Source organism: Pleurodeles waltl, chromosome 6, assembly GCF_031143425.1.
Source record: "Pleurodeles waltl isolate 20211129_DDA chromosome 6, aPleWal1.hap1.20221129, whole genome shotgun sequence".
NCBI classification, from domain to species: domain Eukaryota; kingdom Metazoa; phylum Chordata; class Amphibia; order Caudata; family Salamandridae; genus Pleurodeles; species Pleurodeles waltl.
In genome coordinates, this window is record NC_090445.1 from 12,321,104 (window position 1) to 12,338,590 (window position 17,487).

The window sequence follows — 17,487 nt, forward strand, 5'->3', positions numbered from 1 at the left end:
CTGCTCAGAGCTTGTTTCTGGCTTATCCTGCACTTTTACTACAATGAGCCAGATAATCATGCAAGCACACTGGAGGTGCTCCGGGCCATTTATTGTTTTGACGCCATCAGGGACAAGCTCTGATATGAAGGAGACAGGCAAACTGTATCCCCTTCTGAGTGAGGGTGTTCTCTACCCGCACCCAACCTAGGTCAGTCGATGACAGGCAGCAATTTTACAAATAGGAGTACAAGCCTTTCTACCTGTACCTATGTACAGAGACTGCCTTCGGGTTTGATCCCAAGAAATCCATCCAGCGCCTTATAAGTGGTTCCCTCCTCTTCACCATGTCGAGGCCATGTTTAAAGGAGGTGGTTGTACGCTGGTTCTCCAGTTCACAGGTGCACTGGTGAATGGTGGGGTCTGTTTAGATCCAGTGTGTGACTCCTCCTGAAAATGAAGATCTCTTTTGTGTTGAGCTCGAAAGGTCCATCTTGGACATTCAGGCTCAATGTACACCCCTCCAGTTCCCGTATCAGACACCTATGTATCTGGAGGATGTGCAACGTCTCAACAATATAAACACTGGGCACAGACCTTGAAAACCTGTGAGCCACCTTGTTTCTGTGGCTTGGGGAGGAGAGAACGAGGACCTACCTACCTGCTAACGAGCTGGAATGTGTCTGCAAAGAGGAAAGACCTGAACCCTAAGAAGGGCTGTAGAAAATCCCATGTGACTGGAAGGACAGGCCTGCGGACACCATGGCTCTTCCAATACCCTAGGCTGCTCTTGCTGAGACACTAAATGTCCTGGGACAAACTGTAGATCAGTATCATCACCTGTTACAACCACAAGCTAACCACTCTAAACTGGAGGTTAGCGGTACTGACAGAGATAAAGAAAAATAGCATCTCAAGGCCAGCGACAGTAACCGCCTCAAAGACCTACTTGTCTGTTGACGTCCTTCTCTACCGCCTCACTGTCCAGTGACAGCCCTGGTTTCTAATGCGGTACTACAACAACCAGAGTTTGTTAACTCAGAACAGACCCACCTCATCCATGGGAGTCTTGTCTCGCAAGTCAATGCCATGTTCTTGCCTACCCTAACCTGCCTCCCAATCTCACTAACACCACCCTAGTGACAGCAGCATTTAGTACTTAAACAGGTGTCTAGTTGTGTTCACAACTCCCTCATAAACCCATGCCCCACTCATCTTTCCCAACCACACCCCACTGTCACCTGACCCATAAAGAAGGGCTGAAGTCAGTACTTCTTCATCCAGGAGGGCCAGCCGCAGGCAAGGATAGTCAGCAAGTGATGCTTCCTCATTTCAAGGGGTGAGCCACGATCTCATCATGGTACAGGCTGTGCTCATCTCACAGACAAACCTGTGTCTCCTCCGTGATCTCATCCTCATCCCTTCTGGCCTCCCACCCCCCAGTGAGAAATGGAAGGCTGTATTCCAGCAGGGACTGAGCACACTCTGACTCCGAACAAGCCAGCCTTGGCTCTCTCTCTCTCGTCCCTCAATGTTACGCTCATTCATAATCCCCGATCCCCACCCCAGCTAACCAAAGGAGGGGTTCCTGTGGCTGGCCCTCCCTGACTGGAGCCCACTCACCTTGAGTAAGCTGATGAGATGCAGTCATGTCTCAGTCTGTGGGTGTGAAATTCTTCCAAAACCAAGGCACCTTTTTAGTCTCATCAAAACTCACAAATCTATTCGCTTACAGAGTGCGACAAACTACCTCTGACCCCTGTACCAGCCCCCCTTGTGTGTGGAGTAACTGCTGCTACCAACTGCTCAAAAACATGCAGTTGAGGTCAGTTCTGACAACTGAAACAATTACAGTCTGCTCCCTTTAGTAATTCATTCACCCCTTCACAGTGTCCTGCGTCTTCCCCATCCCTGTTCCTGTGATTCTCCATAGTTCCACCGGCAGTACCATGAGAATCTAGGAAACTCATTACAGTGGAGCCAGGTGCATCCAACAATGTACCACAAGTTCTGTCCCATTCCTGCCACTGAATATCTCCGCCCTGACCCACCCCAACGCCAGGCCCATCCACTGCACAGACCCCCCCACAGGAGCAGAACCAAGGTCAGTACTCACTCAGGGAGGGGGCCAGCCGCACTTTGTACCCCCAGTGCAGACCCGCCTCAGTCCGCGGCTGCTGCGGCGACACAACTTTCCCTTGCAGCACTTTACAACCTAGGGGACAAAAGAGGGGACTCTTCAGGGTCAAAGGAAAACAAGCACTGACAAAGAGAACGACCAACACATGCGCACATACAGGCACATTCTGTGCACAGCCATCCACACTCTAACCAGCTCTCCGACCCCTGTACTGGAGGAACCATTACAGGGGCTTATCAGACTCCCCATCAGTGGAGCAGAGATCAACCACCTGCTGGAACCTCTGCTCAGCTTCTACATTTATTCTCTCCAGGCAGCAGAACTCTCAGATTTAAATTATGAGTCACTGAAGACAGCCAATTGACTGAAACAAATATCCCTTCTTTAATTGGTTGATTCGTAAAACATCAGACCTATTTCTGTTATCACAAAATTCATAGTGAAATTTTACACTGCAGCGGCATCCCTCTTATTTTCTTCCCAAACATTGTAACAGCCCCCAGGTCACCCAACTGCCGAGCTACACATGCAGGGGCTTGGAGGAAGCCGTCTAGCTCTCCAGACGACACAGTGATTGAAGAAAGAACAGAAGTGAATTCTGCCTCCTCTTGCATCAAACCACAGACAAAACATTTTTCCTGTGTTATCCACGGGAAGAAAACATCCGTGGCCTGATTCCTCGCCTCCAACAATCTTAACCTGTGGCTCATCAGCACACTTTAGGCAGGAGGGTACTTGGGTACCTCTGCCCTTACAGGGCAGACAGGTATTAGGGGGAGAGAGGCTATGCTTTAATGTCTGACAGATCACAAAGGAGCACAAAGTCAAGTTCCTGTCTCTGGACCCTCAAGCTGGTGTCGGAGTGTGACTACAAGAGAGGGAAAAACAGAAGAGGAGGATGTTCTCTCTGTTACACGTGACTACCTGAGTGATGCAGGGCACTGCTTAATTGGTAAAACAAATATGTGCCAGGGCTTTCATCAGGAGGCCACTACATCTCACACCACACACTGCTCCTGCCATGATTCCAATGATAGTAACAACACAACTACTAACCATCACACTCATACAAGTGTGACAATTAGGACTATTCGAGCCCCCCAACACTATAAGAATGGCTTGGGTGGTAGGTAATAGCCATTTTTAATGTGTATCAAATAATTAATAATTAACCTTTGTTGTGGTCGCCTCTAAATTAGCCAGACAACACCTGGTGGAGACTGTCACAAGTGCCGGAGTTGACAATTGAATGCCGGCGTCGAGCACAGGGAACCACGGGCTCAAATTAGGCACTGGTGCAGAGAGATAACAGTGGAGGCTTCAGGACACACCAACCTGAGCCTGGCTTCGGCCACCAGCTACATATGTGGATGGGCTTCCATTGAGACCACTCAACTTCAAAATCTGCATCACTCACACCCCTCCCCTAAAGACGACCTCCGCCCCTTAAAGAATGGGAAGCAGAGTCCTTGGCGATGAAGAAATGACCTAGCAGGGCCTATCAGAGAGGGGAATTCACACCTTCCATGCCCACTGTGACACCAGCCAGCCTCAGGTAGCACTTTGAGGATGTAGGCACCGACAAAACCTGGCTCTGCACACATTGCAGAGGAATACTCTCGTTTTAGCAACACGTTTCAAAGGAAGCATCACAAGGGAGCCTCCTGTCAGCCAAAGGCAGACATATCTAAAACATTTTTAAACAAAAATACAAATTTCACTTCATTTCGTAGTAAACTTGGAGTGCAATCCTTTAATTATGGACTGTGTGTGAATATCTATTCTGGAAGAGGTCTTCTCTGCACATTACAGTGGCTCCCCGCCCTGTGTGCTCGACTCCTACCTTGCCTGAGAAGTGAAAAGACTGTCCTGTTACCTTCAACTTGCTGCTTGTGAAGCTGTACTGTGACTCGAAGACCAGGCTGCAACTGTCGGTCGATCTGCACCTCCTGTGGGCAAAGAGAAGCCATTTTAACACAGCAAAACACTCACGGGGTGGGTAAATAGAACAAGACATTGGACGAAGAAGGGGTCAACAGAAAAAATTAAAGGTGGGAGAATAGAACAAGGCATTGGAGGAGTGTGAGCGGAGGTAAACAGAACAAGGCATTCAACAAGGGCGATCGGGGTAAATAGAACAAGGCATTGGAGGGTGAGCAGGGGAAACAGAACAAGACGTTGGAGGAGGGTGAGCGGGGTAAATAGAACAAGGCGTTGGAGGAGGGTGAGCGGGGTAAACAGAACACGGCATTGGAGGAAGGTGAGTGGGGTACATAGAACAAGGCATTGGAGGAGGGTGAGCGAAGTACACAGAACAAGGCATTGGAGGAGGGTGAGCGGGGTAAATAGAGCAAGGCATTGGAGGAGGGTGAGCGAAGTACACAGAACAAGGCATTGGAGGAGGGTGAGCAGTGTAAATAGAACAAGGCATTGGAGGAGTGTGAGAAGGATAAATAGAACAAGGCACTGGAGGAGGGTGAGCGGAGGTAAATAGAACAAGGCATTGGAGGAGGATGAGCGGGGTAAATAAGACAAGGCATTGGAGGGGGTGAGTTGGGTAAATAGAACAAGGCGTTGGAGAAGGGTGAGCGGGGTAAATAGAACAAGGCGTTGGAGGAGGGTGAGTGGGGTAAATAGAACAAGGCATTGGAGGAGGGTGAGCGAAGTACACAGAACAAGGCATTGGAGGAGGGTGAGTGGGGTAAATAGAACAAAGCACTGGAGGAGGGTGAGCGGAGGTAAATAGAACAAGGCATTGGAGGAGGATGAGTGGGGTAAATAGAACAAGGCATTGGAGGGTGAGCGGGGTAAATAGAACAAGGCATTGGAGGGTGAGCGGGGTAAATAGAACAAGGCACTGGAGGAGGGTGAGCGGAAGTAAATAGAACAAGGCACTGGAGGAGGGTGAGCGGAAGTAAATAGAACAAGGCATTGGAGGGTGAGCGGGGTAAACAGAACAAGGCATTGGAGGGTAAGTAGAACAAGGCACTGGAGGAGGGTGAGCGGGGTACATAGAACAAAGCATTGGAGGAGGGTGAGCAGTGTAAATAGAACAAGGTGTTGGAGGAGGGTGAGTCGGAGGTAAATAGAACAAGGCGTTGGAGGAGGGTGAGCGGGGTACATAGAACAAGGCATTGGAGGGTGAGCGGGGTAAATAGAACAAGGCACTGGAGGAGGGTGAGCCGGGTAAATAGAACAAGGCGTTGGAGGAGGGTGAGCGGGGTAAATAGAACAAGGCATTGGAGTGTGAGCGGGGTAAATAGAACAAGGCACTGGAGGAGGGTGAGCAGAGTAAATAGAACATGGCATGGGAGGGTAAGCGGGGTAAATAGAACAAGGCATTGTAGGAGGTTGAGCGGGGTAAACAGAGCAAGGCATTGGAGGGGGTGAGCGGGGTTACTAGAACAATGCGTTGGAGGAGGGTGAGTGGGGTAAATAGAACAAGGCATTGGAGAAGGGTGAGTGGGATAAATAGAACAAGGCACTGGAGGAGGGTGAGCATGGTAAATTGAACAAGGCATTGGAGAGGGGTGAGCAGGGTAAACAGAACAAGGCATTGGAGAGGGGTGAGCAGGGTAAACAGAACAAGGCATTGGAGGAGGGTGAGTGGGGTAAACAGAGCAAGGCACTGCAGGAGGGTGAGCGAGGTAAATACAACAAGGCACTACAGGAGGGTGAGCGGGGTAAATAGAACAAGGCATTGGAGGGGGTGAGCGGGGTAAACAGAACAAGGCATTGGAGGGTAAGTAGAACAAGTCACTGGAGGAGGGTGAGCGGGGTAAATAGAACAAGGCATTGGAGGAGGGTGAGCGGGGTACATAGAACAAGGCATTGGAGGAGGGTGAGCAGTGTAAATAGAACAAGGTGTTGGAGGAGGGTGAGCGGAGGTAAATAGAACAAGGCGTTGGAGGAGGGTGAGCGGGGTACATAGAACAAGGCATTGGAGGGTGAGCAGGGTAAATAGAACAAGGCATTGGAGGAGGGTGAGCCGGGTAAATAGAACAAGGCAATGGAGGAGGGTGAGCAGTGTAAATAGAACAAGGCATTGGAGGAGGGAGGGCGGGGTAAATAGAACAGGGCGTTGGAGGAGGGAGAGTGGGGTAAATAGAACAAGGCATTGGGGGAGGGTGACAGGGGTAAATAGAACAAGGCATTGGAGGGTGAGTAGGGTAAATAGAACAAGGCATTGTAGGAGGGTGAGCAGGGTAAACAGAACAAGGCGTTGGAGGAGGGTGAGTGGGGTAAACAGAACAAGGCATTGGAGAAGGGTGAGTGGGGTAAATAGAACAAGGCATTGGAGGGTGAGCAGGGTAAATAGAACAAGGCATTGGAGGAGGGTGAGCCGGGTAAATAGAACAAGGCAATGGAGGAGGGTGAGCAGTGTAAATAGAACAAGGCATTGGAGGAGGGAGGGCGGGGTAAATAGAACAGGGCGTTGGAGGAGGGAGAGTGGGGTAAATAGAACAAGGCATTGGGGGAGGGTGACGGGGGTAAATAGAACAAGGCATTGGAGGGTGAGTAGGGTAAATAGAACAAGGCATTGTAGGAGGGTGAGCGGGGTAAACAGAACAAGGCGTTGGAGGAGGGTGAGTGGGGTAAATAGAACAAGGCATTGGAGAAGGGTGAGCGGGGTAAATAGAACAAGGCACTGGAGGAGGGTGAGCATAGTAAATAGAACAAGGCATTGGAGAGGGGGGAGCAGGGTAAACAGAACAAGGCATTGGAGGGGGTGAGCGGGGTTAATAGAGCAAGGCAGTGCAGGAGGGTGAGCGAGGTAAATAGAACAAGGCATTGGAGGGGGTGAGCGGGGTAAACAGAACAAGGCATTGGAGGGTAAGTAGAACAAGTCACTGGAGGAGGGTGAGCGGGGTAAATAGAACAAGGCATTGGAGGAGGGTGAGCGGGGTACATAGAACAAGGCATTGGAGGAGGGTGAGCAGTGTAAATAGAACAAGGTGTTGGAGGAGGGTGAGCGGAGGTAAATAGAACAAGGCGTTGGAGGAGGGTGAGCGGGGTACATAGAACAAGGCATTGGAGGGTGAGCAGGGTAAATAGAACAAGGCATTGGAGGAGGGTGAGCCGGGTAAATAGAACAAGGCAATGGAGGAGGGTGAGCAGTGTAAATAGAACAAGGCATTGGAGGAGGGAGGGCGGGGTAAATAGAACAGGGCGTTGGAGGAGGGAGAGTGGGGTAAATAGAACAAGGCATTGGGGGAGGGTGACAGGGGTAAATAGAACAAGGCATTGGAGGGTGAGTAGGGTAAATAGAACAAGGCATTGTAGGAGGGTGAGCGGGGTAAACAGAACAAGGCGTTGGAGGAGGGTGAGTGGGGTAAACAGAACAAGGCATTGGAGAAGGGTGAGTGGGGTAAATAGAACAAGGCATTGGAGGGTGAGCAGGGTAAATAGAACAAGGCATTGGAGGAGGGTGAGCCGGGTAAATAGAACAAGGCAATGGAGGAGGGTGAGCAGTGTAAATAGAACAAGGCATTGGAGGAGGGAGGGCGGGGTAAATAGAACAGGGCGTTGGAGGAGGGAGAGTGGGGTAAATAGAACAAGGCATTGGGGGAGGGTGACGGGGGTAAATAGAACAAGGCATTGGAGGGTGAGTAGGGTAAATAGAACAAGGCATTGTAGGAGGGTGAGCGGGGTAAACAGAACAAGGCGTTGGAGGAGGGTGAGTGGGGTAAATAGAACAAGGCGTTGGAGGAGGGTGAGTGGGGTAAATAGAACAAGGCATTGGAGGAGGGTGAGCGAAGTACACAGAACAAGGCATTGGAGGAGGGTGAGTGGGGTAAATAGAACAAAGCACTGGAGGAGGGTGAGCGGAGGTAAATAGAACAAGGCATTGGAGGAGGATGAGTGGGGTAAATAGAACAAGGCATTGGAGGGTGAGCGGGGTAAATAGAACAAGGCATTGGAGGGTGAGCGGGGTAAATAGAACAAGGCACTGGAGGAGGGTGAGCGGAAGTAAATAGAACAAGGCACTGGAGGAGGGTGAGCGGAAGTAAATAGAACAAGGCATTGGAGGGTGAGCGGGGTAAACAGAACAAGGCATTGGAGGGTAAGTAGAACAAGGCACTGGAGGAGGGTGAGCGGGGTACATAGAACAAAGCATTGGAGGAGGGTGAGCAGTGTAAATAGAACAAGGTGTTGGAGGAGGGTGAGTCGGAGGTAAATAGAACAAGGCGTTGGAGGAGGGTGAGCGGGGTACATAGAACAAGGCATTGGAGGGTGAGCGGGGTAAATAGAACAAGGCACTGGAGGAGGGTGAGCCGGGTAAATAGAACAAGGCGTTGGAGGAGGGTGAGCGGGGTAAATAGAACAAGGCATTGGAGTGTGAGCGGGGTAAATAGAACAAGGCACTGGAGGAGGGTGAGCAGAGTAAATAGAACATGGCATGGGAGGGTAAGCGGGGTAAATAGAACAAGGCATTGTAGGAGGTTGAGCGGGGTAAACAGAGCAAGGCATTGGAGGGGGTGAGCGGGGTTACTAGAACAATGCGTTGGAGGAGGGTGAGTGGGGTAAATAGAACAAGGCATTGGAGAAGGGTGAGTGGGATAAATAGAACAAGGCACTGGAGGAGGGTGAGCATGGTAAATTGAACAAGGCATTGGAGAGGGGTGAGCAGGGTAAACAGAACAAGGCATTGGAGAGGGGTGAGCAGGGTAAACAGAACAAGGCATTGGAGGAGGGTGAGTGGGGTAAACAGAGCAAGGCACTGCAGGAGGGTGAGCGAGGTAAATACAACAAGGCACTACAGGAGGGTGAGCGGGGTAAATAGAACAAGGCATTGGAGGGGGTGAGCGGGGTAAACAGAACAAGGCATTGGAGGGTAAGTAGAACAAGTCACTGGAGGAGGGTGAGCGGGGTAAATAGAACAAGGCATTGGAGGAGGGTGAGCGGGGTACATAGAACAAGGCATTGGAGGAGGGTGAGCAGTGTAAATAGAACAAGGTGTTGGAGGAGGGTGAGCGGAGGTAAATAGAACAAGGCGTTGGAGGAGGGTGAGCGGGGTACATAGAACAAGGCATTGGAGGGTGAGCAGGGTAAATAGAACAAGGCATTGGAGGAGGGTGAGCCGGGTAAATAGAACAAGGCAATGGAGGAGGGTGAGCAGTGTAAATAGAACAAGGCATTGGAGGAGGGAGGGCGGGGTAAATAGAACAGGGCGTTGGAGGAGGGAGAGTGGGGTAAATAGAACAAGGCATTGGGGGAGGGTGACAGGGGTAAATAGAACAAGGCATTGGAGGGTGAGTAGGGTAAATAGAACAAGGCATTGTAGGAGGGTGAGCAGGGTAAACAGAACAAGGCGTTGGAGGAGGGTGAGTGGGGTAAACAGAACAAGGCATTGGAGAAGGGTGAGTGGGGTAAATAGAACAAGGCATTGGAGGGTGAGCAGGGTAAATAGAACAAGGCATTGGAGGAGGGTGAGCCGGGTAAATAGAACAAGGCAATGGAGGAGGGTGAGCAGTGTAAATAGAACAAGGCATTGGAGGAGGGAGGGCGGGGTAAATAGAACAGGGCGTTGGAGGAGGGAGAGTGGGGTAAATAGAACAAGGCATTGGGGGAGGGTGACGGGGGTAAATAGAACAAGGCATTGGAGGGTGAGTAGGGTAAATAGAACAAGGCATTGTAGGAGGGTGAGCGGGGTAAACAGAACAAGGCGTTGGAGGAGGGTGAGTGGGGTAAATAGAACAAGGCATTGGAGAAGGGTGAGCGGGGTAAATAGAACAAGGCACTGGAGGAGGGTGAGCATAGTAAATAGAACAAGGCATTGGAGAGGGGGGAGCAGGGTAAACAGAACAAGGCATTGGAGGGGGTGAGCGGGGTTAATAGAGCAAGGCAGTGCAGGAGGGTGAGCGAGGTAAATAGAACAAGGCATTGGAGGGGGTGAGCGGGGTAAACAGAACAAGGCATTGGAGGGTAAGTAGAACAAGTCACTGGAGGAGGGTGAGCGGGGTAAATAGAACAAGGCATTGGAGGAGGGTGAGCGGGGTACATAGAACAAGGCATTGGAGGAGGGTGAGCAGTGTAAATAGAACAAGGTGTTGGAGGAGGGTGAGCGGAGGTAAATAGAACAAGGCGTTGGAGGAGGGTGAGCGGGGTACATAGAACAAGGCATTGGAGGGTGAGCAGGGTAAATAGAACAAGGCATTGGAGGAGGGTGAGCCGGGTAAATAGAACAAGGCAATGGAGGAGGGTGAGCAGTGTAAATAGAACAAGGCATTGGAGGAGGGAGGGCGGGGTAAATAGAACAGGGCGTTGGAGGAGGGAGAGTGGGGTAAATAGAACAAGGCATTGGGGGAGGGTGACAGGGGTAAATAGAACAAGGCATTGGAGGGTGAGTAGGGTAAATAGAACAAGGCATTGTAGGAGGGTGAGCGGGGTAAACAGAACAAGGCGTTGGAGGAGGGTGAGTGGGGTAAACAGAACAAGGCATTGGAGAAGGGTGAGTGGGGTAAATAGAACAAGGCATTGGAGGGTGAGCAGGGTAAATTGAACAAGGCATTGGAGGAGGGTGAGCCGGGTAAATAGAACAAGGCAATGGAGGAGGGTGAGCAGTGTAAATAGAACAAGGCATTGGAGGAGGGAGGGCGGGGTAAATAGAACAGGGCGTTGGAGGAGGGAGAGTGGGGTAAATAGAACAAGGCATTGGGGGAGGGTGACGGGGGTAAATAGAACAAGGCATTGGAGGGTGAGTAGGGTAAATAGAACAAGGCATTGTAGGAGGGTGAGCGGGGTAAACAGAACAAGGCGTTGGAGGAGGGTGAGTGGGGTAAATAGAACAAGGCATTGGAGAAGGGTGAGCGGGGTAAATAGAACAAGGCACTGGAGGAGGGTGAGCATAGTAAATAGAACAAGGCATTGGAGAGGGGGGAGCAGGGTAAACAGAACAAGGCATTGGAGGGGGTGAGCGGGGTTAATAGAGCAAGGCAGTGCAGGAGGGTGAGCGAGGTAAATACAACAAGGAACTGGAGGAGGGTGAGCGGGGTAAATAGAACAGGGCGTTGGAGGAGGGTGAGCGGGGTAAATAGAACAAGGCATTGGAGGAGGGTGAGTGGGGTAAATAGAACAAGGCATTGGGGGAGGGGGAGGGGGTAAATAGAACAAGGCATTGGAGGGTTGTAAAGAAATGGCTCCCTGTTGCAGTTACCCCCCACTTTTTGCCTGATACTGATGCTGACTTGACTGAGAAGTGTGCTAGGACCCTGCTAACCAGGCCCCAGCACCAGTGTTCTTTCACCTAAAATGTACCATTGTCTCCACAATTGGCACAACCCTGACACCCAGGTAAGTCCCTTGTAACTGGTACCCCTGGTACCAAGGGCCCTGATGCAAGGGAAGGTCTCTAAGGGCTGCAGCATGTCTTATGCCACCCTAGGGACCCCTCACTCAGCACAGACACACTGCTTGCCAGCTTGTGTGTGCTGGTGGGGAGAAAATGACTAAGTCAACATGGCACTCCCCTCAGGGTGCCATGCCAACCTCACACTGCCTGTGGCATAGGTAAGTCACCCCTCTAGCAGGCCTTACAGCCCTAAGGCAGGGTGCACTATACCACAGGTGAGGGCATATGTGCATGAGCACTATGTCCTTACAGTGTCTAAGCAAAACCTTAGACATTGTAAGTGCAGGGTAGCCATAAGAGTATATGGGCTGGGAGTCTGTCAAAAACGAACTCCACAGCTCCATAATGGCTACACTGAATACTGGGAAGTTTGGTATCAAACTTCTCAGAATAATAAACCCACACTGATGCCAGTGTTGGATTTATTAAAAAATGCACACAGAGGGCATCTTAGAGATACCCCCTGTATTTTACCCAATTGTTCAGTGCAGGACTGACTGGTCTGTGCCAGCCTGCTGCTGAGAGACGAGTTTCTGACCCCATGCGGTGAGAGCCTTTGTGCTCTCTGAGGACAGAAACAAAAGCCTGCTTTGGGTGGAGGTGCTTCACACCTCCCCCTGCAGGAACTGTAACACCTAGCAGTGAGCTTCAAAGGCTCAAGCTTCGTGTTACAGTGGCCCAGGGCACTCCAGCTAGTGGGGATGCCCGCCCCCTGGACAAAGCCCCCACTTTTGGCGGCAAGTCCAGAAGAGATAATGAGAAAAACAAGGAGGAGTCACTGGCCAGTCAGGACAGCCCCTAAGGTGTCCTGAGCTGAGGTGACTCTGACTTTTAGAAATCCTCCATCTTGGTTTTGGAGGATTCCCCCAATAGGAATAGGGATGTGCCCCCCTCCCATCAGGGAGGAGGCACAAAGAGGTTGTAGCCACCATCAAGGACAGTAACCGTTGGCTACTGCCCTCCCAGACCTAAACACACCCCTAAATTCAGTATTTAGGGGCTCCCCAGAACCTAGGAACTCAGATTCCTGCAACTTCCAAGAAGAAGAGGACTGCTGAGCTGAAAACCCCTGCAGAAGAAGAAAGAAGACACCAACTGCTTTGGCCCCAGTCCTACCGGCCTGTCTCCTGCCTTCCAAAGAAACCTGCTTCAGCGACGCTTTCCCAAGGACCAGCGACCCCTGAATCCTCAGAGGACTGCCCTGCTTCAAGAAAGACAAGAAACTCCTGAGGACAGCGGCACTGCTCCAAAAGAACTGCAACTTTGTTACAGAGGAGCAGATTTAAAGACCCCTGCAAATCCCTGCAAGAAGCGTGAGACTTGCAACACTGCACCCGGCGACCCCGACTCGACTCGGACCTTTTTCCTGCCGTACCTGCAACTTCTCCTGCATCAGAACGACCAATCCAACTACGAAAACATCCAACCCCAACCACCTGAACTGCATCCTCATCAACACCCGCTCCGCACGAAAACACGCCATCGAGCTCTGGGATTTGCTTGACACCACTGCTCCTGACGTGGCTTTCCTGACCGAAACCTGGTGGAACGACTCCTCGTCTCCGGACATCGCCATCGCCATACCGGACGGCTACAAAATCACAAGAAGAGATCGAACCAACGGAATCGGCGGCGGAATAGCCATCGCTCACAAAGCTACCCTCAAAATCCACACCCACTCGGACGACACCCTCAGGACAGCCGAACACCTCCACTTCCAGATCCACACGGACCCCAACACGACCCTCAGAGGAACCCTCATTTACCGCCCTCCAGGACCAAGAGCCCCCTTCAACGACACCATCGCTGACCTTGCAAGCACCCACGCCCTCGCTTCCCCGGATTACATCCTCCTGGGAGATCTGAACTACCATCTGGAAAATGCCAACGACGTCAACACCGCGTCACTGACCTCCAACCTCCTCAACCTCGGTCTCCGCCAGCTAGTCAACACACCTACCCACATCGCCGGTCACACCCTTGACCCCCTCTTCACCTCTAGCAACCACATTTCCTTCAGCCACACCGCCGAACTCCACTGGACTGACCATCACTGTGTCCATTTCACCTATAAGAAAACCACAGAGCAACACCGCATCCAGCTACCTCCCCACCGCCGCTGGTGTAAATTCACCCAAGAACAACTGACTAGCACCCTCATTAACAACCTTCCACCCGACGCAATCGACCCGAGCACTGCCGCCATCAACCTCCATCAATGGAACCTCGACTGCGCCAACACCCTTGCCCCTCTCAAGAAACCCACCACCATCCAAGGAAAGAAAAAACCAGCCTGGTTCACAGACGATCTCACCACCTCCAAAAGCAACTGCCAGAAACTCAAAAAGAAATGGATCCAAGAACGCACACCCGACAACCTCGCCGCCCTCAAAAACGCCAACCGCGAACACCACCAACGGATCCGCACCGCCAAGCGCGCCCACTTCACCGAACGCATCAACAACAACGCCCACGACTGCAAAGAACTCTTCGGCATCGTGAAGGAACTCTCCAATCCGAAAGCCAACTCCAACGACATCCCGCCCTCCCAGAAACTCTGCGACGACCTCTCCACCTTCTTCCACCAGAAAATCACCACCATCCACGACAGCTTCATCACCGGTCCACCGCCAGACCCCACCCCCGACGTCTCCTCCCGCGACTGCCGCCTCACCGCCTGGACCCACGTGGACGAGGCAGAAACCATAGCAACCATGAACACCATCCACTCAGGCTCCCCCACGGACCCCTGCCCCCATCATGTTTTCAACTCAGCCAACGCCACCATCGCCCCGAACTCCGCAAGATCATCAACCTCTCCTTCACTTCTGCCACCTTCCCGGACAGCTGGAAACACGCAGAAATCCAACCCCTCCTCAAAAAACCCAAGGCTGACCCCAACGACCTCAAAAACTTCCGTCCGATCTCTCTCCTCCCTTTTCCAGCAAAAGTCATCGAGAAGATCGTCAACACTCAGCTCACCCACTTCCTCGAAGACAATTCCATCCTGGACCCCTCACAATCCGGATTCAGACGAAACCACAGCACTGAGACCGCCCTCCTCGCCGCCACAGATGACATCAGACATCAAATGGACAACGGCGAAACCTCAGCCCTCATCCTCCTCGACCTATCAGCCGCTTTTGACACCGTCTGCCACTGCACCCTACTGACCCGCCTCCAGGAAGCCGGCATCCAAGATAAAGCCCTCCACTGGATCTCATCCTTCCTCTCCGACAGAACGCAGAGAGTCCGTCTCTCCCCTTTCCGCTCCAAAGCCACCAACCTCATCTGCGGCGTCCCCCAAGGATCCTCCCTCAGCCCCACGTTGTTCAACGTCTACATGGCCCCCCTCGCTCAACTGGCCCGCCAACATCATCTCAGCATCATCTCCTACGCCGACGATACCCAGCTCGTCCTCTCCCTGACCAAAGACCCGCTCACCGCCAAAACAAACCTCCACGAGGGACTAAAATCCATCGCCGATTGGATGAACAACAGTCGCCTGAAACTCAACTCTGACAAGACGGAAGTCCTCATCCTCGGACGCACTCCCTCAGCCTGGAACGACTCATGGTGGCCCTCCGTCCTCGGACCCCCACCCACCCCTGCCAGCCACGCAAGAAACCTCGGCTTCATCCTGGACTCCGCCCTCACCATGTCCAAACAGGTCAGCGCCGTCTCCTCCTCCTCCTGTTTCAACACCCTTCGAATGCTCCGCAGAATCTTCAAGTGGATTCCAACAGAAACCAGAAAGACGGTGACCCAGGCCCTCGTCAGCAGCAGACTTGACTGCGGCAACGCACTCTACACAGGCATCCCAACCAAAGACATCAAACGCCTCCAACGTATCCAAAATGCCTCCGCCCGACTGATCCTCAACATACCCCGCCGAAGTCACATCTCCCCTCACCTAAAGGAACTCCACTGGCTCCCGGTAGACAAGAGGATCACCTTCAAACTCCTGACACACGCTCACAAGGCACTTCACAACACCGGACCCTCCTACCTCAACACCAGACTCAACTTCTACACTCCAACACGTCAACTCCGATCCGCCAACCTCGCCCTCGCCATCGTACCCCGAATCCAGCGCAAGACATCCGGCGGCAGATCCTTCTCCTTCCTCGCCGCCAAGACCTGGAACTCTCTCCCCACATCTCTTCGCCAGACCCAGGACCTCCTCGCATTCAGAAGGCTCCTCAAGACCTGGCTCTTCGACCGCTAAACCAGCAGCGCTCCCCCCCCCCCCCCCCTCAGCGCCTCGAAACCCTGACGGGTACATAGCGCGCTTAATAAATATTATGATTGATTGATTGATTGACTGGTGGAGAACCATCACCTCAGGGAGGACCCTCGGGCGACTCCAAGACCGTGAGTAACCAAAGTTGTCCCCCCTGAGCCCCCACAGCGACGCCTGCAGAGGGAATCCCGAGGCTCCCCCTGACCGCGACTGCCTGATCCTAAAGTCCCGACGGCTGGAAAAGACCCTGCACCCGCAGCTCCCAGCACCTGGAGGAACGGAACTTCCGTGCAGGAGTGACCCCCAGGAGGCCCTCTCCCTTGCCCAGGTGGTGGCTACCCCGAGGAGCCCCCCCCTTGCCTGCCTGCATCGCTGAAGAGACCCCTTGGTCTCTCATAGGAAACCATTGAAAACCCGACGCGTGTTTACACACTGCACCCGGCCGCCCCCGCGCTGCTGAGGGTGTACTTTTTGTGCTGACTCGTGTCCCCCCCGGTGCCCTACGAAACCCCCCTGGTCTGCACTCCAAAGACGCAGGTACTTACCTGCTGGCAGACTGGAACCGGGGCACCCCCTTCTCTCCATTGAAGCCTATGTGTTTTGACCTCTTGACCTCTTTGACCTCTGCACCTGACCGGCCCTGAGCTGCTGGTGTGGTGACTTTGGGGTTGCTCTGAACCCCCAACGGTGGGCTACCTTGGACCTAAAACTGAGACCTGTAAGTGATTTACTTACCTTCTAAAAATAACAATACTTTACCTCCCCCAGGAACTGTGAAAATTGCACTGTGTCCACTTTAAAAAAAGCTTTTTGTGTTTTATGTGAAAAGTATAAATGCTACTGTAATTATTCAAAGTTCCTAAAGTACTTACCTGCAATACCTTTCAAATGAGATATTACATGTAGAATTTGAACCTGTGGTTCTTAAAATAAACTAAGAAAATATATTTTTCTATAACAAAACCTATTGGCTGGATTTGTCTGAGTGTGTGTTCCTCATTTATTGCCTGTGTGTATGTACAACAAATGCTTAACACTACTCCTTTGATAAGCCTACTGCTCGACCACACTACCACAAAATAGAGCATTAGTATTATCTCTTTTTGCCACTATCTTACCTCTAAGGGGAACCCTTGGACTCTGTGCATACTATTCCTTACTTTGAAATAGTGCATACAGAGCCAACTTCCTACATTGGTGGATCAGCGGTGGGGTACAAGACTGCATTTGCTGGACTACTCAGCCAATACCTGATCACACGACAAATTCCAAAAATTGTCATTAGAAATTGATTTTTGCAATTTGAACTATTTTTCTAAATTCTTAAAAGTCCTGCTAGGGCCTTGTGTTAGTCCCTATTAGCATTTCTTTTAGAGTTTAAAAGTTTGTGAAAGTTTGAATTAGGTTCTAGAAATAGTTTTAGATTCTTAAAAAGTATTCCAACTTTTAGAAACATAATGCCTGGTGCAGAAGAGAATGTGGTGGAACTCGACCTCACACCTTACCTCCATCTTAATATGAGGGAGCTAAGGTCTCTCTGCAAAATAAAGAAAATCCCAGTTGGCTTAAGACCCTCCAAACAACAGCTCCAGGAGCTTTTGGCAGAGTTTGAAAAAGCCAACCCCTCTGAGGATGACAACCCAGAGGATGATGTTAGTGACTTGGAGGAGAATTACCCCCTTCCAGTCCTAATTAGGGAGATCAGGGACCCTCAATCCCTGACTCCAAACATAATAGTCAGAGATGCTGCTTCCCTCACAGGAGGGGCCAGCA

The 17,487-nt window shown here is 51.6% G+C and overlaps 1 protein-coding gene across 1 annotated transcript in view; it reads right to left on the bottom strand.

Annotated features, from left to right (window-relative positions):
• Window positions 1-17,487, bottom strand: part of LOC138299020 (uncharacterized) — a 335,289-nt gene that overhangs the window by 24,225 nt on the left and 293,577 nt on the right. Inside the window, exons 23-24 of the mRNA XM_069236923.1 lie at window positions 3,996-4,068; window positions 2,096-2,194 (exon numbers count right to left, since the gene is read on the bottom strand). Of these exons, the coding sequence (XP_069093024.1) occupies window positions 2,096-2,194; window positions 3,996-4,068 (172 nt within the window). The remainder of the gene's footprint in view (window positions 1-2,095; window positions 2,195-3,995; window positions 4,069-17,487) is intronic.